This window comes from Vicugna pacos, chromosome 2, assembly GCF_048564905.1.
Source record: "Vicugna pacos chromosome 2, VicPac4, whole genome shotgun sequence".
Taxonomy (NCBI): domain Eukaryota; kingdom Metazoa; phylum Chordata; class Mammalia; order Artiodactyla; family Camelidae; genus Vicugna; species Vicugna pacos.
Window position 1 is genome coordinate 59,417,729 of NC_132988.1, and position 26,145 is coordinate 59,443,873.

Genomic DNA, 26,145 nt, shown 5'->3' on the forward strand with positions numbered 1-26,145 from the left:
TTTTTTCCTTTTTGACCAGATGTAGGCCCCCCAACCCCTTTTCCTTTCTTGTGCTCATTCCTTTTCACTACATTGTTTCTTGACTTGGGGCTTTTAAACTAAGAAGAAAATATCAGAAATATAATCCAGAAGATCACTTTTAGCTAAATTTAGCTGATCTCTTAGACTTGCCCAGATAACCTTTGGGTAAAGGTTGTAGAATGGAGGGAGGGGGTGGCCTCTAGGACTGTAGTAGATGTAGCATGCGTGGGCAGGCGATCCAGGGATTGTCACAGGAGAGGAGGAAAGCCCCCAAGAACCAAGACAGTTGAGCACCTACAGGCTGTGTCAGCAGCTGGAGGAGAGGGGCCATAGGCAACCCTCCACAGAAACGTGAGGACATGCTGGGGAAGTTTCGCCTGTTCCACATATCACAAATGTCACATATGTCCTGCTCCAGGCTTCCCTAGTAGTATGATTATGTCACATATGCCCAGACCCTGGGATTTCTGTAAATTCTCATCTTTTCAGATCCTCCGTGCCTTCAAGATCTTGCATCTTTACCTAGTTTCTCTGCATTATGCTACTTGACCATTTGTGAAACTTAAAATTCTTCTAATTTTCTCAGAGAATCCACACAAAAAGGTGATGACTAGTGTGGATATTATTAAAGATTTCTTGGAGGAAGTAATTTAGATTTGAAGAGGAGTTTTCATCTTACACTTGAGGGGTGACTGACTTTACCTCTAAAAACCCTTCTGGCTCCCTGCTACTAGGCACTTTATCTCTGGCCCTTCCCAGGAAAGACTAAGCTTCCCTGACACTGCCCTTCCCTTGGAGGATTTCCTACACCCCTTCCTCTCCCAGCAGAGCATTTTAGTTTTTCCTGCTTCAAAGTTAAATACATAAACCCATCAAGGTGCTCAGAACAATAGATGCCCTCTTGTTACTACGATCCTTCTTCCTTAGAGAGCAGTCAAGGTTACATTTAGCACAAAGTGTTTAGTCTTATCTGTTAAACAGGGCTTGCTGTCTCAGATTCCCACAGGGTTAGGCATGATTGGTTAGTATGTGGAATTGAAGAGAGGTTCGCCTTTCTACTGGGGTTAGCCCTATTCAGCTTCAGCTTATGGTTTTAATGTGTGCATGCAGACTTAGTGATGTCAGGTCTGATTTTTCAAGAAAAAGTTTTTGTGTGAATTTATTTTTTACAATGTTGTGAATGAATTCAAGTTTAAAACTGGAATCAGCTCCCTTGGGCCAGTGCTTTTGAAATAGCCAGTGGAAAGCTTTCTATAGCACAGCAGACAGAACTTTTAAGGAGCAGATGTATTTGTTAGGGAGGAGGGCCTGCCTTTTGCATGTATCTCTTTCTCCAGATCTATTCCTACCTTGGGGTTGGGAATTATTGGGACTCAGGGACTTGGACGAGTCTCTTTAGTGACCCAGATCGAGACCATCAGCACTGCCACCCCTTACCTGCACTCTGCTTGTTACAACTTTTGTACCCCTGCACTACACATAAGAGTAAATGAATGGTGTGTTTCCTCTTGATGGATGGTTTGTGTTTTGAAAATTGAATTTAGCTTTAGGGAAGCAAATATAAACTTTATTCAGAATTTAGATAACCAAAGCATTCAATCATCCAGATTTTGTTTCCTTTGTATTCTGTAGTCATAGTTTTTACTCCACATTTGAAATACGTAGATCAAGATATTAACTATAGCTTTAGAATTGGGTGTTTCAATTTTTAGAAAATCTGTTGATTGACATATATATGAATTATGTTCATTGAAACCTCACATTTAACAGTCATTTCTTACATTGCAATCTACTAGTTTATAGAGTTTTCACCTTTTTTTTTTCTTCTTTAACACTTGTTACTGTAAATCTTTATGGCCTCATCAAAAGTAGTTTTGGCAGCAACATCTAAATGAGATTGTGGTGGGGAAGATAATGCCACTTTTTTGGTGGCATAGGTAGAGGATCTAGGAGCAGAGCAAGGCTGGGAAGAGGAACAGGGCAGTACCTGACTTAGAATCAGAAATCAGGAGACAAGGAGCTGGGGCTTGAGCTTATTGCTTATTAACTTTGGGATCATGGATAAGTTTTTTATTAGAGCTTTCTGATAGTGAAAATAATAATATTTACCTTGTTTATGGCATAGGGTTGCTGTGAGAATCATTGAAACTTGGGTGGGGGAGGTACTTTGTATATATGAGGTGACTTGTATATATAATTACTGATTATATAAATGAATACTATTGGGAATGACTATTATTAGAATTTGCTTATATTAGACAATAGGCCACCAGAGTAGTTGTCTCACAGATAGTTATTCTAAGAGTAGACCTTGACAGTTACCATGGAGAAACATCTATGGCAAATATGATTAAATAAAATTGATTTAAAAGAAAGGTGCTGTTTTTCTATTTCTCAGATGATGCTTAAATGTTTGCTCTTAAATGCAGGTATCAACTCAATTGTGGCCATTGCATCATACACTGGATATAATCAAGAAGACTCTGTTATCATGAATCGTTCAGCTGTAGACCGAGGCTTTTTCAGGTCAGCTATTTATAAAAGTTGTCAAAACACAGATATAGTGGAAATATGAATATTTTAATCAAAAAAAATTGTTTAAAAATAGTTTGACTTGTGTGTGTCCAGACTTTTTGGTTGTTTTGAATGTTAGTCTGGAAGAAATTTTGATCTGACAGTAGAGAAATTTTTCTTTTAAGATATTTAATCTTCTGCCTCCATTCATGAAACTTTATGGATATCTGGCAGGCATATGTTGCTGTATGGTTGCCTGTATAGGGTTTAGTGTGATGAAATCAGTGCCCTACTCCAGCAAGTAGAAGGCCTAGTTGATGGCCACAAACAACTGCTATTGATCTCGTGATTTTCAGGTACTAATGTTTTTAGCCCCCCTTTTTGTAAGTAAATACATGTTTGTACTATATATAAAATAGATAAACAAGTTTCTACTGTATGGCACAGGGAACAATATTCAATATCTTGTAGTAAGCTATAATGAAAAAATATGAAAAGGAATACATGTATGTGTATGGATGATTGAAACATGCTATACACCAGAAATAGACACAACATCTTAAACTGACTATACATCAGTTAAAAAAAAATACATGTTTGCATTTCAATAATATAGAAATGTCTAAAGAAGAAATAAAAAATAAACCTATAGTTTTAGGGCCTATAAATAACTACTGTTAAAATTATAATATACTTTCTTTTTCAATCTTTTGTTAGGCTTCAGTTTGATTATTTTCTGTCAGACATTAATCTCAAATCCAAGGCATATGAAAATTGGTTAAAAAACTGGGAATTTAGAAGAGAGGGTGGCTTTTTTTTCCCCCTGTATAGTTTCAGAGGATAGCACTAAGACCAGAGGTTCATGTTATACCTTAATATTATAAGCTTATCATTAGAAATATTGGAGCGGATCCTGGGTGATTATGTCTGAAGGTTATTGTGGAAGGGATTCTTGTTTTGGGTAGGAGGTTGGACTCTCACATATAATTCCAGCTGTGTTTAAGGTTATGGGTCAAATATTACATGTGTGGCCTGTGTAATAGTTCTTAGGACTCAACTTTGACCCTTAATTCAGTTAACTCTTGTCCTAGATTCATAGTTTAAACTGCCTACCGGATACTAAGTAAAAATTATTGGTATGTTCTAAGCCCTATTATTAAGGAAAAATAGAAGTTAATTTTAGAACCATGTGTTTTTAGGTCTGTTTTCTATCGATCATACAAAGAACAGGAGTCTAAAAAAGGATTTGATCAAGAAGAGGTTTTTGAGAAGCCTACACGTGAAACTTGCCAGGGTAAGTGATACTGACATTTAAATTATGGAAATCAAAGTTAACTTACCATGGTTTTCTTTTTTTGCCATGTGAGAGTTTATTTCCTTATCATTCCTAGACCTCATTTTTAAGGAAATAATGTGTTTGCCAAGTCTTTGCATCCAGGAGTGGCTTGCTATAGTCCTTTCATACTGCTAGGTCCTGCATTGAGGAGGGGATTTAGGAAATCGGAGAGGTCATGTAATTTCATGGGACACACCTCAGCCCCCATTCTCGCTTGTACTGTGTCCTGTCCCTCAGTTTATGTATTTGCATAGGAACTTCCCCCTCTTCACACTGTGGTGTGACCATAGTATTTGTCTAGCTGGAATATTTTATAAATGTTTAATAAATAAGAGGATACCTAGTACTTTTTGTTTCTTCTGGAAAACTCAAACTTATTTTCTAGTTACTATTTTTACAGACACTTAGAATCTGTATACAGTGGGATGGATGGGATGTCCCAGGAAATGGGGTATCCTTGCTACATTTTTAACCCTTAATAGTATTTTATGCAGTAAAATGTGTTTTGTTTTCTTAGGCATCTTCTTATTACTCCATTTCCTATGGGTGGTTCTATTAGTAGTGAATTGATGTCCAGTGGAGTTAAGATTATATAAAAAGAAATCCAGAATTTCTGTGAGAGATTGTATGTAGAGGACAGATACTCTTCCTCATGTAATTGAGAGATCAGAAAGAAGATGGCAACACACTTACCCAAAGTCACTTAGCAAATGGAGAATATGATTTTCCAGTGCTCAGTCCAGTGCTTTTTTAGACTTCAGAATAGTTTGTAATTTGGAATAAGGGCACATTACTACACGTTGGAGATTCTTGTGAACTTCTGTCTGACTTGGAACTGATTTATGTATTTGGTTTTTAATCTATTTTGGGGGGATTATGTGACATTTAAAATAACTTTTTCTTTATCGTAGTACCATTTCAGAAAATTCTATTTCTTCTCAGGTATGAGGCATGCCATTTATGACAAACTGGATGATGATGGTTTGATAGCTCCTGGAGTTCGTGTATCAGGAGATGATGTTATTATAGGCAAAACAGTCACTTTGCCTGAAAATGAAGATGAATTGGAGGGCACTAACAGACGCTACACTAAGAGAGACTGTAGCACTTTTCTCAGGACTAGTGAGACGGGCATTGTGGATCAGGTTATGGTAACTCTCAACCAAGAAGGATATAAATTTTGTAAAATAAGGGTGAGTATAGCTTTGTCATATTGCTGTTTATAGAAGGCAAACCAGATCAACTTAATTAACCTAATTTTGTATGAATCCAGGTACGCTCTGTTAGAATTCCACAGATTGGAGACAAATTTGCTAGTCGACATGGTCAGAAGGGTACCTGTGGTATTCAGTATAGACAAGAGGTAGGTATCTTTTATCTTTTGTCTTTTATCACCCCTAACCCAAAGTTTTGTTGAACGTTTTATTAAATCAAAATGTGCTTTAACCAAGAGCCCAAAGGTAGTGAAGGCTTGACCTTTAATTTTAGTGTTGACTAAGTATATGAACATAATATGTTGAACAGAATTTAGGAGATGGAAGAGTTCAGATTAGGAGGAGTGGGTTCTAGTTCTGTAGTTAAGAGATTTAACTTTTTTTTTTTAAGTCTTTTAAAAAATTCCTTTATAGGACATGCCTTTCACCTGTGAAGGTATCACCCCCGATATCATCATAAACCCCCATGCCATCCCCTCTCGTATGACTATTGGTCACTTGATTGAATGTCTTCAAGGGAAGGTAAGAGTTTTTCTTTAAAAAGATAGGTTCCAAATTCATATTTATTCCAAAATTTTAGGTGATTTCTTTCATATTTGAGCCAGGGTACTTTGGAAAAAGCCAGTATGATACTTTCTTGCTTTTAAATTATTAGTGTTTTTGTTTTTGTTTTGCAAAAATATGCAAAGTTCTGACTAAGTCAGAATTTCTGTAAAATTTACTATATCCAATCTTTATTATTTTGACTGATTGTTTTCTATAAATGAAGAGTTAATAATTCTTTGGTGGTTAGTTCAGCGTGAACCTAATCATTTTATTTACACTGTTAGCTATGTGTGTATCTTTCAGTGGAGATTTTCTATTTTTAAGTATCTTGTTAAGGTAGAATGACTACAGCTATATGGACAGCTTGGTTTTAGGGCATTAAAATGTCATTTTCCTTGAGTCATTGGAAGTCTCATTCTTTTTGTATCTGGCCTCACAGAGAGCTTTTTAGTTGAAGGCTTATGATTGAGTTGTTTTTATTTTTTTAGGTAAAGAAGTTTGTTATAAACATTTTATGTAAGATGCTAATAGAATGAACCTTATGATATTACAACTTTCTATAACATATATTTAATTCTTAAGTTCAGAATGTCCCCTTTCCTAGAAAGGACTTTTTAAAAACTGAATTTTTATTGACACAGATTTCTAAAGGGAGACAGAAGGAAGTATTTTTATTTTATTTTATTTTATTTTAATTTAATTTAATTTAATTTTAATTTATTTTTAGGGGGGAGGTAATTAGGTTTATTTATTTATTTATTTTCACAAAGGCACTAGGGATTGAACCCAGGACCTCGTGCATGCTAAGCACGCACTCTACCACTGAGCTGTACCCTCCCCCAGGAAGAAGCATCTTAAAGACTACTTTTTTTTTAAGGTATCAGCTAACAAGGGTGAAATTGGTGATGCCACTCCATTTAATGATGCTGTTAATGTGCAGAAGATTTCTAATCTTTTATCTGATTATGGCTACCATCTCAGAGGAAATGAGGTATGTGTACTTTTAAATTAGTAATTTATGTGTATTCTTTTTTGTATGTGTGTGATTCCATTCTTAAAAATTAAACCTTTCACTGACGTATGATGCATACTTGAAATATTTGCATAAACCATAAACTTACTGCTTGGTGAATTTTCACAAGTGAACACAACTGTCTGACTGGCACCCAGATATTGAAAAGAAAATTACCAGAACCCTTTTATGCCTGGATGCCCCCTCTGTGTCCCTTTCCAGTCACTACCTTCCTACTCCTACCAGAAGGTAACTGCTGTCTTTACTTCTGATGTATAGGTTAGTTTTGTCTGTTTTGATTTTTATATATACAGAATTGTACAATATATGCAAATACATTCTTTGAACTTGTTTAATATTTTAAAAATCTGCTTCAAAATCCTCCTGTTTCAGGTCCTATACAATGGATTTACTGGTCGAAAAATCACATCACAAATTTTTATTGGCCCCACTTACTACCAGCGTTTGAAGCATATGGTGGATGATAAGATTCATTCTCGTGCTCGGGGACCTATTCAGATCCTTAACAGACAGCCCATGGAGGGTAGATCTCGGTAAGAGAGCTGCATCATCATTGTTGTATACAAGGATGGTTCTCATACTTCAAGATTCCAGGGCCCCAAAGAGCTTTTTGTCTATGTGAATTGTACTTTTTGATATTTATCCTGTTAGAAATTAAAACTGAGGAAGACTTAAAATACTTATTTAAAAAATAACAGTAAGCCCATTATATATTAACATAATAACATTCTTTTTAAACACCTTTATTGTGATATGATTCTTGTACATAAATAACATTCTAAAGGAAAAATATTTTCCAAATAAATTTAGTGATGAGTGACGGTTTACCTTTTTGCAAGTATTTTTAATGAGCTAGTTTGTGAGAAGAAAGTGGATTCTTGGGTCTGTTTCTGCATTCATCCCATTGCAGTATTTTATTATTTTATTTAAGCATATGAGAAAAACTGGACCTCACAGAGATATGTGGTTGGAAAGGGAAGCATATTTTAATAATTTTCAGGTGATTGTGGATTTTTTTTGATGCTACACCAAAAGTTTTATTTTTTTAAAGGTTAGTTGTGATGTAGACTCTGAAACTACTTAAGTGAATCTTTTTTATTAAAATCCATTGGCCTGTCTTATACTTTTAATATATTATCTTTTATTTTTTAGTATCATAATTGGTCATTTGGAAAATACTGGTTCATTCAATTATGCAAATTTTCAAATGTTGACATATTTCATTATACCAAAAAAAGTCACATTTGTGAATATCACTGCCGTGTCATCAGAAAAGTCTTTTAAATATTGGGAAGCTTTCAAGCCTATAGCATCAGATAGAGGTCTTCTAAAATTCTGACTTTTGATTGAAAATTCAAATTTTTAATCATTTTCAACAGATACTTAAAATTGTTTTCGTTAAAGTGAAAAGCTCACCTTGTTCATTTTCAAAAAAAGTCTGCCAGGTATCTAAGTATAAATTAACATAGTGCTAATGTTGGTAGGTTAACATAATTGGTGTCAGTTCTTTTTTCAGGTGAAAAAGATATTCCACAATAAAAGTGACTAGTTCAGAATTGTGCAAGTGCTTTTCTTCAAGATCACAATCTTCACTATAGAACAGAAATCCTTTAACTTCCCATTTTATCATAGAATATTTAAAAAGATGTATACTCAAGGGTCAGTTAATTAAAACTAATCATTTTTACTGCTTCATTAATGGCATTCTTAAGTAAAACTGGCTTTCTCCCCTTTCACTCACGGTGGAGAATATGACTACTAGTAAAGTTTAGTTCTACCACCTCCATGTATTCAGGTGCCAGCAGTTTTATTCAGTTACTTTTGTAACCATCAGTGCAGATGTCAACACAGTGGAAGAAGCAAATATGTTGTTAGTATTATTATAAGAATAGTTTTCATCCTCATGGAGTCCACAGACTACAATTTGAGAACCCATGCTTTAAAAAATAGGATAAAAATTAATCACAGTACCTCCTTAATATTATTAAATATCCAGTGTTCAAATTTCCCTGACAATTACATAATTTTTTAGTTTGTTGGTTTTAATCAGGATACAAATAAGGTCCATGCTTTATAATTGATTGATACATCTCAAGTTTTTTTTGTTTTTGTTGTTTTTTTTTTTTAATCTATAAATTGCCTTCGAACTTTTTTCCCCTGCAGATTATTTGTTGACTAAACTGGATTGTTGGTCCTGGAGGATTTCTTAGTCTGGATTTTGTTGACTGCATTCCTGGGATGTGTGTTTCTGTTTTTCCTGTAAATAGCTAGAGCCTTGATGAGAGGAAGGGTTTGTGTTCTTTCACAGCAATACTTCAAAGGCAGTGTTGTATACTTTCAGATCTAGTTGTCTCTCTTATGACTTTTAGCAGCTATTAATGATTGTTACCTAAAACCCTTAATTAAATAGGAATTGCAAACTGATGAGATTCTAATTTTATCATTCCTTCTTCATGTATTAGTTGGAATATTTTCAGAGAAACTTTTTTTTTTCCTCTACTGGTTACCTGGTGACATAGTTCATATAGTAAAAGACAAGATAAATGCTTCTTTCCTTTTATTTACCAGTTTTCAAAATGTTGTGTTGGTTGTGTAGTATCCTCCAAAGTTGACCAGTGATTTGTTTTTGGTAATATTAGGAAAAGCTCAGTTATCTTACGTAGTCTGTATATATTAAGAATGTTAAGGAAGCCATCACCATCCATCTGAACAATGCATTTCATTTCACTTTCATGCTGGGAAAACCTGTTCTTTCCATTACATTTGCCAACATGCATTTCATTTCAGGCTTGATTGCCTGGGAGACTCATTCATGGAAAAGCTGCTTTATTTAGATTGAATTCTAGTAAGTTAAATGATAGTTTGAAGAGACTCTACTCTCTATTGTGTTTTATGAGGAAAACTATATATGCTGTACTTGAGATTCTAATGTGTTTACTTACTCAGAGGACTTTTTTTTTTTTTTTTCCAGAGAGGGAGGTAATTAGGTTTATTTCTTTATTTTTAGAGTAGGTACTGGGGATTGAACCCAGGACTTCATGCACACTAAAGCATGCTCTCTACCACTTGAGCTGTGCCCTCCCTCCTGGGGACCTTCTAATGCACATCAAATAGTTGGCAGACTTCTCAACCTTCCCACCATGTAGAGAGAATGCAAGGGTATATAAGTTAGAATCTAGTGCTTTTTTTTTTTTTTAACGAATATCATTTGTTATTTTTGCCATTAGTCAAAGTGGTGTTGGCAATAGAAAATAAGTACAAAATAGTCTGTTGTTTTTCCCTTAACAGTGATGGTGGCCTGCGTTTTGGAGAAATGGAACGAGATTGTCAGATTGCCCACGGAGCAGCCCAGTTTTTAAGGGAAAGATTGTTTGAGGCATCCGATCCATATCAGGTTCATGTTTGCAATCTTTGTGGAATAATGGCGATCGCTAACACCAGGACGCATACATATGAATGCAGGGGCTGCCGGAATAAAACCCAGGTATGTATAGGCCTTACCGACAGTTGATATTTGTTCAAGATATAACCACGCTGGTCTAATCATCTAGGCAGGTTTAGTATAGTGGAACAAACTGCCATTTTCACAATTTTCATAGCATGCTTCTATAAGATTCCTAGTTTTAAATGAGGTAAAAGATAACTTGATTTTTCTAAAAACCACTTTAAATTTTATTGTAGTAATTTCTCTAAGCTGTTCATCTTTTGGAAGTAATAAGGCTTTGTACAAGGAATTTTAACAGTTAGTTTTTTTTTTTCTAAACCTTTTAATTTAGAAGGGTGAATATAAATTGTCTGGCAGAAAAGGGTGAAATACCAAAGCCTGTTAGTAGAAAGAACCACTAAAGGCCAAGGTAGCAGGATGAGTGTTACCAGCCCACTGACTTATTCATGTCCAGTACCAAGTCTTTAGCTTTTCCTGGGGTAGGAAGCGGGCTCACTTCATTACAGCTTTGCTAATTACCATTTACTTTTTTTTCCCTCCCCCAGATCTCTTTGGTGCGAATGCCTTATGCGTGCAAACTGTTGTTTCAGGAACTCATGTCTATGAGTATTGCACCTCGAATGATGAGTGTTTAACTCTTCTAAAAATCTTTGGGTCTTTTGTGTTTTATTTCTATGATATGGCTTTTAAAAAGGATTTAAAAATAACAAAAATGTACTGCCTTGTGAGAAAAGCAGTTTATTTGTTTTGTTTAATGATAAGCATGCTCTTCTTCTTTTGTAAATAGGCAATAAATTTTTGTAGATAGTCTTGATGTGTTACCTTTACTTTCTATTTCACTGTGTAAAACCAGTGAATATAACTAAAGTACTAGTGGACTGGATGAAAAGAAACTGGTTACTAGGCAAGAACAGGGGTTGGAGTGATCCGTGACTACTTCAGCTATGCAAGCTAATATATTCCGCAGGCTTACAGCTCAGCACCTTCACCTGTTTATTTAAAAAAAAAAAAGATAATTAGTTACATATATGGACATGGTTGACTTTTAAAATTTGATGTAGTTTAGCATTTTCAAGTAAATGATGATGTTAAAATGTGGAGATAAAGGATGTGTGAGTAACTGTACACATGATCTGGTGCAGTGCTTGGTCTTTGAGCTGTACGGTGTTAGACGTGGAGGTGATTTTGTTGTACTGGTCTGCGTGTAAGAGATGGACCTTACTACAGAACTGGGAGAAGCACGTTTCACAAACGAGCAAGGTGAGATCCAGGAAGGCTAAGGAACTTCCCTTACTCATTCCAAATTTAAAGTGGAATAATTAGTGGCAGAGCTTAGACTCAGACAACTCTTAGCTACTGCTCTGTTTGTTTCATCACTTGGCTTTACACATCTGGGCTGAAAAGAACCTGACCAAACACATCTTTACTTGACATTTCTTCCTTTCATACCACAGCTGTGATCCACACAGTGGAAATGGTTTTGACAAATGCTGGCAATAAATTTTGTTCTTATTTTTGGCTTAAGGGAAAACCAATTCAGACATCAGTCTAGTAGAACTATATAAATGTAAAGTAGCATTACTCTGACACCACCGGGATGGGTGCTTAAGAGGAAGCTTTTGACAGTGAAGTGGATAGAGGCAGAACAGACTTGGGTACTTGCCAATATTCTCTTTCTGGCTTTTTTCTATTAAAAGCTCAAAGTGAAGGACCAGAATTGCCTACAATCATTTCTTTTTTAAATGGAAATTTAAGGGTCACAACACCAAGGAAAATGCTGTGAAGATAGAAGGTTACGGGAAATATAAACCATTCCAATTGGTTTGAGTTTTGACTCATACGTGTAAGATAGAGTGAAAGCGTCGAAGTCATAATAATAGCATTCCATCAACCAGCGAATGTTTTTTTGGAGTCGTGCACTCTACATTTTGATTACATACTTAATGTCCTTCCCTTGTGGATCCCTAACATAGAATTTCATTAAGAGCAATGTCTGATACTTTCATACTTGGTTCTGTCCCTTATTAAACAAAGCACTAGTCATTTTTAAATGGTTGTGGGATTTATTACCTACCTTTTTTCACTGGTATTTCATGTAAGGCATCAACCACTGTAATTTTTGCTGATGCTGAAGCCTGTCCTTGGCTATTGGATGCATGGCACTCATATTCTCCAGCATCTTCCTTACTAAGAGGAGATACCTGTAGGGGAAAAAAAAGGATCTTTTTTCTCTATGGCCATCATCTTTTTCCAGTGGCTTCAGTTAGGTCATTATTTTATAAGTTGCCTAAGATGACCAGGGGACTTATGGCAAAGATACTGCTAGAAATAGTGTAAATCCTGTGCTAGGAGTACTTGGTCTGCCAGGAAGATTCCTACTATGAGGAAAAGTCATGGCCAACTTTAGATCACACTGGATAGGTTAAAAACTGGACAGGTGCACATGTCAGTTTGAGGGAGACCTTGGGGATAAGGGTGTACGATCTAAGTACTATCCATGCAGGTCCATGACTATCAAAGGTCAGGTAAAATAAAGTAACTATTAATAATTGATTAAAATGTTTGGGTTATTTAGTTCCCTGTGAGGATTTTGCTTTGAACTCATAGGTTTAAAAAAAAAAAAACGGTTCTTTTTTATTTTTTGGTTGTTTCCAAAACATCCAGTAGACTCCAGCTTTTTTTGTCTGTCTGTTTTTTTTAAGTTTCCTCTGAAAGAGGAACAGGTAGGACTAGTCCAAAGAACTGTGGAAGGGCAAATTCTTTCAGCCTTGGCAGTACATCAGGCACCTTGTTGCCAAGTTTGCTGTGTCTAATCCTAAGAGTGAAATCCTTGGCAGCTCTTAGTACTCACCAGCACCCAGCCAGTTACTTCATGCTTTTCTGGGCCACCCCGGGTCTGAATGGCCAGGTTGTCTCGGTCACCAGGCAGGAGTTCTGTCCTTTGAACTCCATAGTGACCCCTTTTTACCTGCAAAAAAAAAAGGAGGGCGGATAGTGTGAGTTCTCTGCACTGAACCATCAACTTGGAAGTGGCTAACATTCCTAGAATTGCACAGGGCATACATCAGACTTTCTAACTGGATTAAACCTAACCATTTCCATGTTACCCTTTCCTGAATATGTATGTAAAATATAAATTCTCTTTTACTTATTCCTATCAGTTTCCCTCTAGGTTTATGTATTTTAAATTAATACATTTTTCTGCATGCTTGGGAAATACAAATTGTCATAATTTCCTGCCACTGGCTACCATCCTTCACACAAGCCCTTGTAAATTCTGCTTCTCAAGGCTGGCACTTGGTTGCCATATGCCATGTTTGACGAACTATCACCTAGTGCTAGGTCTGATACTTGGGACCTTGGGTAAGAGCCCAACTCCTGGAGCTCTTCCTACAACAGTCTCATCAATGGGAAATAACAGGATGAGTCCACAGCCAATACCATTACTTTGTCCTGATGGCTAAGAGTTCATCAAATGATTTAGTAAAGACCTGAGAGCAAAAATGCCTTTCAAATACATGCTGCTGTCATTGTTATGACAAAATTTGCTGCCTATCCCTGTGTGTGTCATGAAGGGATTCAGAAAGATGGAGTAAGAAGAAATTCAGTTTCCTTGGGTTGAGGCCAGTAGTGAATACTGTCCTAATTTCTCTCATTTAAAAAGGCAAACTATATGGGGGAGGGTATAGCTCAGTGGTACAGCCTGTGCTTATTAGCATGCACGAGGTCCCGAGTTCAATCTCCAGTACCTCCATTAGAAAAGTAAATAAACCTAATTACCTCCTCCCCCCAAAAAACCAAACATAAAAAGGCAAACGATGTTCATTATGTAAACTGGAAAATACATAAAAATTCCTAGAAGAATAAATTTGCCTGTAACCCCTCCATACATAAACATTTAACATAAATTTCTAGAAGAGGAATTGCTGAGTCATAGAGTATAAATATTTTAAGGCTTGTGATGATAAGTCTGAAAAACAAAGGATAAACAAAGCAATTTTGTTTATTCCATCCCAGGCTGCCTTTTAGAGTAAGGTTGGTGTTTACTGATACTACCTTTGTAATTAGAAAAAAGAATTTACAGTCTCAAATATGGAGTTTCCTTTTCATTTTCTTTTATAATTAAGCAAATCTTGAGTTCAATCAGATCATCATACATAATTTTTTTGGATACTTTACACCAGTTTTGCTTCTCCATGTGGTCCCACTGCCACCACATGCTGTTACTAAGCTATTGTCTCAGCATCAAATCCACCCTTTATTTTCTCTGCTTCTTGACACCAGGGCTGGGACTCTGAAACCAAACCAAGTGGGATCTAGGCCTGCTCCTACTCCATAAAAAAAAAAATGTAGCATTACTGATTCAGAGTGCCTGGTTCTTGCCTGCTTGCTTTTCTCTCTCCTGGGATTTCCCCGTATTGTCACTGTTAGAGAAAACCAGGTGTCTTAGTGTTCTTCTCGTATGAGTGTTATAAAGACAAAACAGATGAACTCAATAGGCATCTTTTTCTTTCAGTTTCCCAAGTAGCTGGCAGAAAAGGTTCATGCTAGTGCAGATTTTGAAACACTTATTTAAAAATGGTTTTAAATAATGGTTTTTAAGTATTATTTTGATTCAGTGGCTAAACTAATACATCTCTACTCTTCATTTACTGAATTTCAGAATTCTTTAAGGGTTTTGACCAAAGCAGAAAAACACTACAGCTTCGAAATAGTGAATCTTAGCAACTGAGCTGTTGCTCCTCAGCACTCTCCCAGTTAACCTGACACACTGTGTACCAAGAAACCGTTCTTGCCAAGTATTTGATTGCAAGATAATTAAAGTGAGTTGTTAAATGTTAGTAACGTATTGTAAAAAGTTTCATACCATGTAGAAAACACACAGAAGTGCAAAGAATTTTTACATGGCCAATTTTTATATGGCAAACTCCTTTACTCTTTTACTTATATAAGGGGAATTTGATGTTTTCAGTTTGAGGGAAAAAAGATGCAGGGTGGGCTGAGAAAGTGGTTTCTAAGACAATTCTACAGATGCGCAATGGGCTGGAAGTGCCTCAAAGTTTGACCCTTAGAAGTCTGTAAGGCAGAAAAAGCTGCCTGGAAGTCACTGCTCACCACAATTTCAACTAGAGTAAGACTCAGAGGGAGGCCCAGAAGTCATCTCAGCCCTCTGGTTGTGTTTTAGCTGCAAAAAGATTTTCCTGAATCCTGCTATTGCAAATAAGCAGTAACTAAGAAAAAGGTGCCAGTAATTACAGAAGCAGGATGGATCAGTCTGATTCCCACAGGTTAAGAAATCTCAAGCATTCACAGAATTGCAGGAAATCCTTCAAAGGATATTTATGCAGATCAGACTATTTGCTGTGTCTTTTTGGTGAAGTTTCAGAAGAATTTTATGATGAAACAGAATATATGTCTGTTAAAAGTTTCAGCTCCTCAGACACTGAACAAATAAAAATCAAAATGATTGTGCAGGAAAAAATATTTGTAATACATGATAAAGGGTCAATATCTCTAATGTACAAAAAGCCACAAACTGATAATAAGAATCAACTCAATAGAAAAATGAGTAAAGGCTGTGAACAGGTAATTCATAGAAGGAAAAATCCAAATGTGACAATATTCTCAATGTCAAGGAAATTAAAGCAATAATGAGATGATACTTCTACCCATCATTAACAAAAACTACAAAAAGAGGGGTAATGTTAAAGGCTGGGGAGGATGCAGGGAAATGACACCCATATATCACTGGAGAAAGTGTGAACTGCTACAATCCATCTTAGAAAATAATCTATCTATCAAAAGACAAATCTTTTGACAAGTCTAGTCATGTACCTTGGGGGAATCTATCCTATAGGGGAAAAATAACGCATGTAGGATATGTGTACTCAGATGTTCAAGGCAGCATTATTTAAGGTGATGAAAAATTGGAAACAACAGAATCCAGGAGTGGTTTAATAATTATGGTACATCCACACTTGGAATATTACATAGTTCTTGAGAAGCAGACCTGGAGGGGATCCCCATGAAGTATTTCTTAAAAAGGCAAGTTTCAGAGTAATACACCATATTCCCACCTCACCCCACACACTGAGAATGTGTGGAGAAGACAGTCTCTTTAGCAAGTGATGTCGAGAAAACTGGTCAGCAGCAATGTAAATCAATGAAGTTATTAGAGCATGCCCTCACACTATACACAAAAATAAACTCTAAATGGCTTAAAGACTTCAATATAAGACAAGACACAATAAACCTCCTAGAAGAAAACATAAGCAAAACATTCTCTGACATAAATCTTAGCAATGTTCTCTTAGGAAAGTCTAACCAGGCAATAGAAATAAAAGCAAAAATAAACAAATGGGACCTAATTAAACTTACAAGCTTTTGCACAGCAAAAGAAACCATAAGTAAAACAAAACAACAACCTACAGACTGGGAGAAGGTATTTGCAAATGGTGCAACTGACAAAGGTTTAATTTCCAGAATATATAAACAGCTCATACAACTTAATAACAAAAAAACAAACAACCCAATCCAAAAACGAACAGAAGACCTAAACAAGCAATTCTCCAATTTGAAGACATACAAATGGCCAAAAGGCACATGAAAAAATGTTCAGTATCACTAATTATTAGAGAAATGCAAATCAAAACCTCAAAGAGGTTATCACCTCACCTCAGTCAGAATGGCCATCATTCTAAAGTTCACAAACAATAAATGCTGGAGAGGGTGTGGAGAAATGGGAACTCTCTTAAACTGCTGGCAGGAATGTAGTTTGGTACAACCATTATGGAAAATAGTATGGAGATTCCTTAAAAAACTAAAAATATACTTACCATATGATCCAACAATCCCACTCCTGGGCATATATCCAGAGGGAACCTTCATTCAAAAAGATACATGCACCCCAATGTTGATAGCAGCACTATTTACAATAGCTAAGACATGGAAGCAACCTAAATGTCCACTGACAGATGACTGGATAAAGAAGCTGTGGTATATTTATACAATGGAATACTACTCAGCCATAAAAAATATGCCATTTGCAGCAACATGGATGGACCTGGAGATTGTCATTCTAAGTGAAGTAAGCCAGAAAGAAAGAAAAATACCATATATCACTCACATGGAATCTTAAAAAAAGAGGACACTAATGAAGTCATCTACAAAACAGAAACAGACTTGCAGACATAGTAAACAATCTTACGGTTACCGGAGGAAAGAGGGTGGAAGGGATAAATTTGGGAGTTTTGAGATTTGCAAAGGTTAACCACTACATATAAAAATAGATTAAAAAAATTTTTTCTCTGTATAGCACTGGGAACAATATTCAATACCTTGTAATAACCTTTAATGAAAAAGAATATGAAAGTGAATATATGTATACATATGTATAAAAAAGAATGTGTGTGTATACATTTGAGCATGAGTAAGGGAATCCTTGAGCAAGAAAGATGTGCTACCTTCTTTGAATCTCAGTTTAACAAGTGAGAATTCTAAGATTCATTCATACCTAGAAAGCATTTCTATGCTTAAACTGGATTTGACTGGTGATCTTAAATATGTCTTTTTTTTTTTTGAGTAAAAGTAGATTTATTCAGAGAGATGCACACTCCATGGACTGAGTGCAAGTCATCTCAGAATATCAGAGAGAGGGACCAATATATCTGTATTCTTAATAGTTATAAGGTTATAAGGAGAGTGGGGAGAAAACAAATGGCCTCTTTAATTCTCTGGGTCAGTGACTTTCAAAGTGCTTTGAGACGGCCCAAGTAGTAAGAAATACATTTTGCACTGCAATCTGGAATATACAAAAAAGAAAAGTCTTATGAAATACCTTTACTAAATGTACCTTTACTTAAGATATTTTCTGTTCTACTTTTTATTTTTTAAGAAAATGTTGGTTGTGATCCCTACATTAACTGCAAGATTCACTGAAGGGTCATGGTCTGCAGTCTGAAAAGCACTGCTTTAGGTCATGCATGTGGCAAATTACATTATGAAGGTAGAAGGTGCTTGACAGTTGGGTTTTTGCTTGTTTCTGGCGAGTTTGTAGAATTTTTTTTCCCCCATTTTCCTCACTCCTTCTCTTCCCACCCTCCTGACCCCCCAGTTGACAAGCCCTCAGGGAAGCCTCACAGGATCCCAAAGTTTAAAGGAAAAGATTCCTGAGGCAGATTTATTCCCTGGTTTGTGCATGCATTAGCTGGAGGGATGGGCAGAGCAAGGACTAAAGAAATTATTCAAGGCAAGATATGCCATTAAGGTCACACGCCCTGGGACACTTGGGTCACCCTGGCTTCTCATTGTGTAATCCCTGGAGAACTGCAACAGCACTTTTTATGGATCCTCTTTGGAGAAGTAGTTCCCCTCTCCACCCCCTGGAACAAACAAGCAGCCTCCACATAAGTAATGAGTATCAGCAGCTTTCGCTGAAGGCCAGGAGGAACACAGTGCATTTTTGCTCTTCAACTGCTCCTGCCTTCCCTTAAAAAAATAGTTTACTGAGGTAAAATTTCATATCTCCCTTTAGGAAAGCTGTAGCACAGCTAGTACCATCTGCACACACACCCTCCCCACCCCAGTCTGGGTCACTCTGACTTCACTCCCACCAGATGGCTCCAAGGGAGCACCACATCTCTCTGGCCACATGGAGGAGCCAGAGTTTGGCAGGTGACCCAACCCGGGTCAGAGTCCTTCGGTGGGAATTTTACAATGCAGCACAGTGGGGCGCCCTTTTTCCTCTGTGTCTTCAAACATAATATGTGATATTGGAGCTGCCAGTGACAATATTACCTATAGCACAGGAGGAATCTTTCTGAAGTAGAAGGAAAAAATGAGACCCCTACATTGACAGCAAAGAGTCAAGAGTTAAAAGAGTTCTGACCCCACTGTGTACCTGGATCTAGCTGCCCTTGAGGCTGGAATCATCCCCCCACCACTTTTTTTTTTTCCCTAAGCTAGTGTGAAGTGAGTTTCTCCAACTTGCAATAGAAATAGCTCTGACTGTGGGAGCCAAAATCCCTCCTGGAGTTCCAGAAGTTGCTCCTCTGGTCAGATACCAAGCAAACAAAATAATCAGGAGAGACCATCACCCATCTTCAAGCTTGCTGGAGAAGCAAACCAGCTGAAAAGGGGTGTCTGGTTATGCCTTTTTTACTTAAACTAGATTTCCTCTTACTAGCATGAGTTGGATGATATTTACTCCATAGATTGCTGTGAGGCTTAAACAAGGCAAAATGTATCAGGGCAATAGTGTAACATAATGTACAGTATGGCTGTGAAGTATTACTAGGTCTGGCAAATGTTTTCTGTTCCCTCCTACAGACAGTCTGAGAATGTGCTGTCCTTCACATATGGAGACAGTTATACAAGATAATGCCCCTTGAAGGAAAACATTTTTGGGAGCAGTAGCTACTAGCATCTCTTGAGTGTTAATTATGTATCTGACAATGAGCCAAGTGATTAAGCTGCATTACTCTGTGTAATCTTTACAAGAATTCTATGCTATTTTGATCATATGGAGGAGAAGCCAAGGCTTAGAGCACTGGCATTTTCCCTCAGGGGACACTTGATAATGTCTGGAGACATTTTTAACTGTCACGTGTGTGTGTGCGCGCGTGTGCACGTGTGTGTGTGTGTGTGTGTGTAAGCCAAGGATGCTGCAAAACAACTTACAATGCACAGGGCAGCCTCTACAACAAAGAACCGTCTGGCTCAAAATGTTAATAGTGCTGATGCCGAGAAATCCTGGCTATGAGAGAACTCAGCTGACCTGACTAAGGAACTCACATTCTTAACCACTATGTTATACTGAGACCTATGCCTGCAGGCACACACACGATCTCATACAAGCACGCACACACAGTCAGGAGGGGATGGGTGTTCAGCATCATAGTTCTTCAAGTTCTCAAGACTCCCTGCTCCGGACTGCTAACAAAAGCAGAGCAGCGACTATTCTGGAGGTCAGTAAAATCGTGTGTGATAGACCCAGGACAGGTGTCTGGAAGACTGTCAGGAGGCCTTGACCTTGAGGAGCAGAAGGCAATGGAACAGGCTGAGGATTTTAGGCTTTGCACGGTGTAAGAGGAGCTCACCAGTCTAGGATGTCTTCCTGAAATCTGCGGCACTGACCTTGTTCCAGACGAGGACGGGAGTTGGGATGCCGATGACCTCACAGCTCAGGTACACTTGTGCGCCACTGACGTTCCAGATGTCCTTGGGGGGCGTCACAATGGAAGGACCTAGAAGACGGCACAAAGCCAAATCATCTTTTTAAACAGTCGTTAACATCAGTCAGCGAGCTAGGAAGTAAATACTGGATTATATTTAGGAGGCTGTCCCTCTGCTGATTCTCTGAAGCTAATCTCAAAGACCAGACTGGCTTCCCCCAGCCACCAACAGGATTTGTGGCTACACTTTGGTAATACATAGCATACATCTTGAAAGAGTCAGAAAAAGTTAGGAAGGAAAATGTATTGCTTACAGATTTTTCTTTTCCCCCAAATCATGCTTAAATGAGTTTTAATTTACCAGCTGTTTTGGTTATCTGGGACTTTCCAAATAACAGAGTGGAATTTTACTTCCAAAATATTAAATGTTTTTCTTTTTTGTTTACCACCATTTCTTTCGGGATGGGATGGGGCAACAAGCAACCACTCCTTGGGTGATGAAAGAAAAGAAATATCTCAGAAGATTTCTGCAAATGTGCTGAATACCCAAAAAAGACGGCAGTCCCTGCCTCCAGCAGTTTGGATCTAAAATTGACAAGTCAATGGTGGTAACAGCAGGGATGCCAACTTTCACTGAAGAGAAAGGCATGGTGTGCTGTGTGTGCCGGGAGGCTGGAAGGAGGCACCTCTGAACCTGGGAGTCACGGAAGAAGATGGGAGTGTCCTTCCCAGCTCAGACAGGGAGAAGCAGTGACAGGTTTACTGTGTTTGACCAGGGCCCCAAGAAGAGGGCTCTTTCCCAAGGTTCTCAGTGTCCATGTGCCTGGCAGGGAGCACTGGCTACTAGAGGCTACCAGTATGAGACCACCCAGGGAGAGCCCAGAGCTATCAGTACCTCCCCACCTGCCCCAGTTCTGGGAACACATCCCTAGGCCTTCGCTCTCATGCCCCCTCCAGTAAGAAGGCCCTTATGCAGAACCAACATCAATGATATGTATCCTTTTTGTTACTGAAGAGGTCCTGGGGTTAAATCTGGCCCGTCACTTGTTGCATGGCTTGTAAGTGGTATTTATGTTTTAAAATGGCTAGAAGTTTTTAAAAGAAGGATATTTCAAGATGTGAAAATTATCAGAGGTTCACATTTCAGTGCCCATAAAATGAAGTTTTACTGGAACACAGCCATGCCCAGAGGAGGCAGTTGCAGCTAAGACTGTAAGGTCTAAGATAATTACTATTTGACCCTACGTATAAGTGCTGGTCCCTGCTCTTATCAGTTGAGGGGTGACCAATGCCTAAATAAGACATTACAGGAACGTTTCAGGACTTCGATCCTTTATGCATTACCCCAGACAGATGCAAATAAACCCACTGGATAATTTCTGATCCAGCTCTAGAATGTTAACATTACTTTTTTTTTTTAATGTATTGAGTATAGTTGATTTACAATGTTGTGTTAGTTTTTGGTGTACAGCATAGTGATTTAGTCATATGTGTGTGTATATGTATGTATATATATATACACACACATATTCTTTTTTATATTCTTTTTCATTATAAGTTATTGCAAGATACTGAATATAGTCCCTGTGCTATACCATAGGAACTTATTGTTTATCTATTTTTTATATAGGAGTTTGTATCGGCTAGTCCCAAACTCTAAATTTATCCTGCCCCCACCTCTTCTCCCTTTGGTAACCATAAGTTTGTTTTCTGTCTGTGAGTCCGTTTCTGTTTTGTAAAAAAGTTCATTTGTCTCATTTTTTTAGATTCCACATATAAGTGATATCATGTGCTATTTGTCTTTCTCTGTCTGACTTAGTTTACCTAGTCTGATAATCTCTAGGTCCATTCATGTTGCTGCAAATGGCATTATTTTATTCTTTTTCATGTCTGAGTGGTATTCTATTATATAAATATACCACATCTTCTTTATCCAGTCATCTGTTGATGGACATTTAGGTTGCTTCCGTGTCTATATAGTGCTGTTATGAACATTGGGGTGCACGTATCTTTTCAAATTGGAGTTTTCTCTGGATCTATGCCCAAGAGTGGGATTGCTGGGTCATATGGTAAGTGTATTTTTAGTTTTTTAAGGAATCTCCATGCTATTTTCCATAATGGCTGCACCAAACTACATTCCCACCAGCAGTGTAGGATGGTTCCCTTTTTTCCACACCCTCTCCAGCATTTACTGTTCATGGACTTTTGAATGATGGCCATTCTGACTGGTGTGAGGTGATACCTCATTGTAGTTTTGATTTGCACTTCTCTGATAATTAGCAATACTGAGCATCTTTTCATGTGCCTATTGGCCATTTGTTCATCTTCAATGGAGAAATGCTTGTTCAGGTCTTCTGACATTTTTGGATTGGGCTGTTTTTGTTTGTTATTGAGTTGCAGGAGCTGTTGAAATGCAACACTACTGAAGTCTACAGGTGTGGAAAGAGCTGTGCTTGCTCACTGCTTTCTGCTGAGGGGCCAGCTCCCCAACATCGGCAGGAGCAGAGTCAGGTACACCTACTTTTAGTGGGTGGTAATCAGTCTTTCACTTCTGCTAATTCACAATGCCAGGTTTCACGCATCAGGGGCCTTCAGAGAGTCCACACTAGAGGGAAGTAGAGCTGGGAGCCTGGGATCCTGGTGTGACAACACTGCTCCCAGAACCAAACCTGGCCCCTACTAGAAGCTCCACACCATTTCTGCAAAGAATGAGTTAATTATTCCCTCTGATTTTCAGCTTTCCACTGCCTTGGGTCTTCCAGCTGAATAAAATATCTAACTACTGGGTCATCTTGCACCAGAGTCTTGGGAAAGGGACAACCTCCCCTCGGGGCCTGGAAAGTTTTCTGGCATAATCAGAAATCAAAGGGCATGAAGTCTCCCCTTTTGCAACAGGCTATTTCCAGTCCACGATTAATTTCTTGAAACAGAAAGGAAATGACAACAGCATGTAAGATTTTTCCCACTCATCTAAAGTATTGGAAGCTAGTTTTTTAACAAATCCCTTGAGGTAGTTTTTTTTCCCCTTTGTAAGAATGTGCAAAACAAAGTTTTGAAAGCTCTAAATATATTTGGTGCTTCCTTTCCTATAACCCCTAGGTCTAAAGAGGAAGTGTCTATCTTGGCCAGGGGTCTTGGCTTTTCTGTCGCAAACATGGATGTGGTAAGCCCAGCGGGGCTGTGTTTACGTGTGTCTCTGGCTCTGTCTCCGATGCTTCCGAGTCTGTCCTCACCGACATGAGACCCCGCAAAGGGCAGGGCTGGGCCTCACCGCATCTCAGGCTTCCTCCAGGGCCCTGGGACCTTGCAGGCTTGGCCACTGCAGACCGGATCTGGCTCACCTCCGAGGGCCCCACGTGGCTCTGTCCTCCTTCCCATACATGGACTTGGCAGGGAAGCTCCAACCTCAGGGGATCTCAAGGGAGTGTTCTGAGAAGAATACACCAGAGTTCAGAGATTGGAGGGACTTGGGAACAAAGCTGCCTCTCACAGGGCAAAACCACAGGAGGAATGTGAGCCGTTTCTGCTGTGAGATCCGAACGCCTCAGCCTTGCATTAAGCCACTTATTTCAACGCGCAGGCATCCCTCCACAGGCAGAGCAGGAAGCAGAGGCGGCGTCTGTGTCCGGGGCAGGCTCTAGGGGGCACACGGAGGAACTCCAGCCCGATTTTCTGTCACAGATCTTGAAAACGTGCTATGGATTCTTCCGATGGCCTAATTTTAAAACTAAGATGTTCTTAGTAACTTTTCTTTTATGATTAGTGCTTTTGGTATCCTGTTAAGATTTTTCTTGCCTTGCCAATGCCATAAAGCTCTCCTATTTTCTTCGACAAGCTTTATGGTTTCCCCTTTAACGTTTAGGTGTATAGTCCATCTTGAATTAATTGCTGTGTATGCTATGAAGTACAGGTCAAAGTTCATCGCCCCCTCTCCAAAGGACAACCAATTGCTTTGGCACCATTTGTTGAAAAGACCGTCCTTTTCCTACTGAAAGTGGTGCCTTTGTGGCAAATCCACTGACCGAATACGTGTGAGTCAATTTTTGGATTTTCTATTCTGTTCTATTGGTCTATGTGTAAGTCCTTGTACCAACAACCACGGTATGATTTAGAATTGTTTCAAAACTGAAGCACTGAATGGAGGGCAGACCCAGTATATCCATCTCCCTCCAATCCCTCCCTTAGTCCAAGAAGCAGACTATTTCAGGAGGAGCAAAAATTCTTTAAAAACACCTGATCCCACTCATGAATACTTGGAATGAGAGCCATCACCAGGGCGTTCGAGACAAATCATGCTGCAGGTTCTTCTTTCTTGCTCCTAACTCTAAGAATACATACGAAACTTTGGGGGAATGGACTGAGTCAACAGTCGGACCATTCTGAGAACAGAAACGATTTTTGACAATTCTGCTACTAGGCTATGCCTAGAATTCTACAAGATTTCCATACCACAAACATCTGTATTACTCACTGATTCCTGTTGAGTTGATGGGGTGGAGAGGCAGAGGAGGGGCCAGTTTGTAGTACAATATTTATGAAAACCCTTGGCTATTTCAAATGTCCTTGATCCACAGAGACACCAACTGGACACATCTTGCATGGAAGTGAAGGGATGGTGAAAATGTTTGGGGTTAATATGATGGCAGCTCCAACAACACTGTACTCCCCTCCCCCACTCTAAAGATCCACCATCCCACATATTCCATTGACAAGCAACTTCACTTCCTGCAGTTCAATTCCTGAAGGTTCTGTTCTACCTCAGGAGAGCACTCGACAAAATAACTCTTTACCAAATAACTTCTAATTCTTTCCCATATTGCCTTTTTCCCAAGAGGATGAAAGCAGATCCAGAATTATTCCTGTTTTTAAGGATAAAGGAACTTTTAGTTCTTCTGAGCTCATTTCCGGGCTCAAAGCTCAAAATCAGTTCTCGAGGCCAAGCCAAGGGTAACAACACTGCCATCTAAATCATACTCAGTGTTTGGATTCCACTTAAAACAAGTCATAGAATATTTAAATGTATAGGAACAAACATCAGGATAGGTTTATTTATTTATCCTTGCCTTTGTTCCAGTAAGGACTTCAGGCTGCTCAAACATCTGTCTAAGCAGACATCCTGTACAAGTAACTGCCCACTGCCTTTCTCCTCCCCTGCCCACCAAGGACAACAAGAGACAGCAACCAAGCTGTCACAGTGCTGCCTGGTGGCTGGTGTGACGAGAGTCTACCCCAAGGCTTTCCCCACCTCCAACCCACCTTATCTTCCTGTCTCAGATGATTATCCCCAAACTAGGTTACTCCATTTACCTTTCTTATCTTCCACAACTTGGCTAGTTCTCATTCAATCTCATTTGATCTTTCTAAACTCTCTAAGTTCATTTTCTTGCTCCCTTATTTTTTGTAACTCTTGCCTGGTAAACTTAGATGGTGTCTTCTTTTTAATCATTCCTGGAAGGGAAAAAGGAAGAAAAAGAAGCAAGCGAGGGAGGAGGTAGAGGAAAAGGAGAAGAAAGAAAAAGTAAAATGAAAGATAGCTAGATCCTAAATGAAGTTGTTGCAAAGAAGAAAAAAGTTCTAAGTTTGGAAGAAAACTAAAACTCAGTTTAATTAATCAGTGTCACCTTCAGAGTATCTAGAAGGAGTCAAAAGTGTCCTACAGAATCCCCACCAAAGTCTACATTTCCCCCCCTTAGCCACTTCTAATTAAGTTCTAGACAAATGACCTACAGACTACAGATTACTTTGGGAATATTCATTTATAACCTAGAAATAGCTATGTTCTGAGAAATCATTAAAGATATAAAAAAAGAATTGTGGATGATTTAAATTTGGAATATTTCAATTTGATTCTGAAGAGGTAAAGG

At 38.3% G+C, this 26,145-nt stretch overlaps 2 protein-coding genes across 2 annotated transcripts in view; one reads left to right on the forward strand and one right to left on the reverse strand.

Moving 5' to 3' along the window:
- POLR2B (RNA polymerase II subunit B) overlaps window positions 1-10,919 on the forward strand; it is a 44,637-nt gene extending 33,718 nt beyond the window's left edge. Inside the window, exons 18-26 of the mRNA XM_006209950.4 lie at window positions 2,451-2,547; window positions 3,735-3,829; window positions 4,814-5,064; window positions 5,145-5,234; window positions 5,500-5,607; window positions 6,509-6,622; window positions 7,037-7,197; window positions 9,953-10,148; window positions 10,655-10,919. Coding sequence (XP_006210012.1) covers window positions 2,451-2,547; window positions 3,735-3,829; window positions 4,814-5,064; window positions 5,145-5,234; window positions 5,500-5,607; window positions 6,509-6,622; window positions 7,037-7,197; window positions 9,953-10,148; window positions 10,655-10,744 — 1,202 coding nt within the window. The 3' untranslated portion in view covers window positions 10,745-10,919. The remainder of the gene's footprint in view (window positions 1-2,450; window positions 2,548-3,734; window positions 3,830-4,813; window positions 5,065-5,144; window positions 5,235-5,499; window positions 5,608-6,508; window positions 6,623-7,036; window positions 7,198-9,952; window positions 10,149-10,654) is intronic.
- IGFBP7 (insulin like growth factor binding protein 7) overlaps window positions 10,832-26,145 on the reverse strand; it is a 68,152-nt gene continuing 52,838 nt past the window's right edge. The window contains exons 2-5 of the mRNA XM_006209957.3: window positions 20,244-20,353; window positions 12,961-13,077; window positions 12,184-12,310; window positions 10,832-11,098 (exon numbers count right to left, since the gene is read on the reverse strand). Of these exons, the coding sequence (XP_006210019.2) occupies window positions 11,079-11,098; window positions 12,184-12,310; window positions 12,961-13,077; window positions 20,244-20,353 (374 nt within the window). The 3' untranslated portion in view covers window positions 10,832-11,078. The remainder of the gene's footprint in view (window positions 11,099-12,183; window positions 12,311-12,960; window positions 13,078-20,243; window positions 20,354-26,145) is intronic.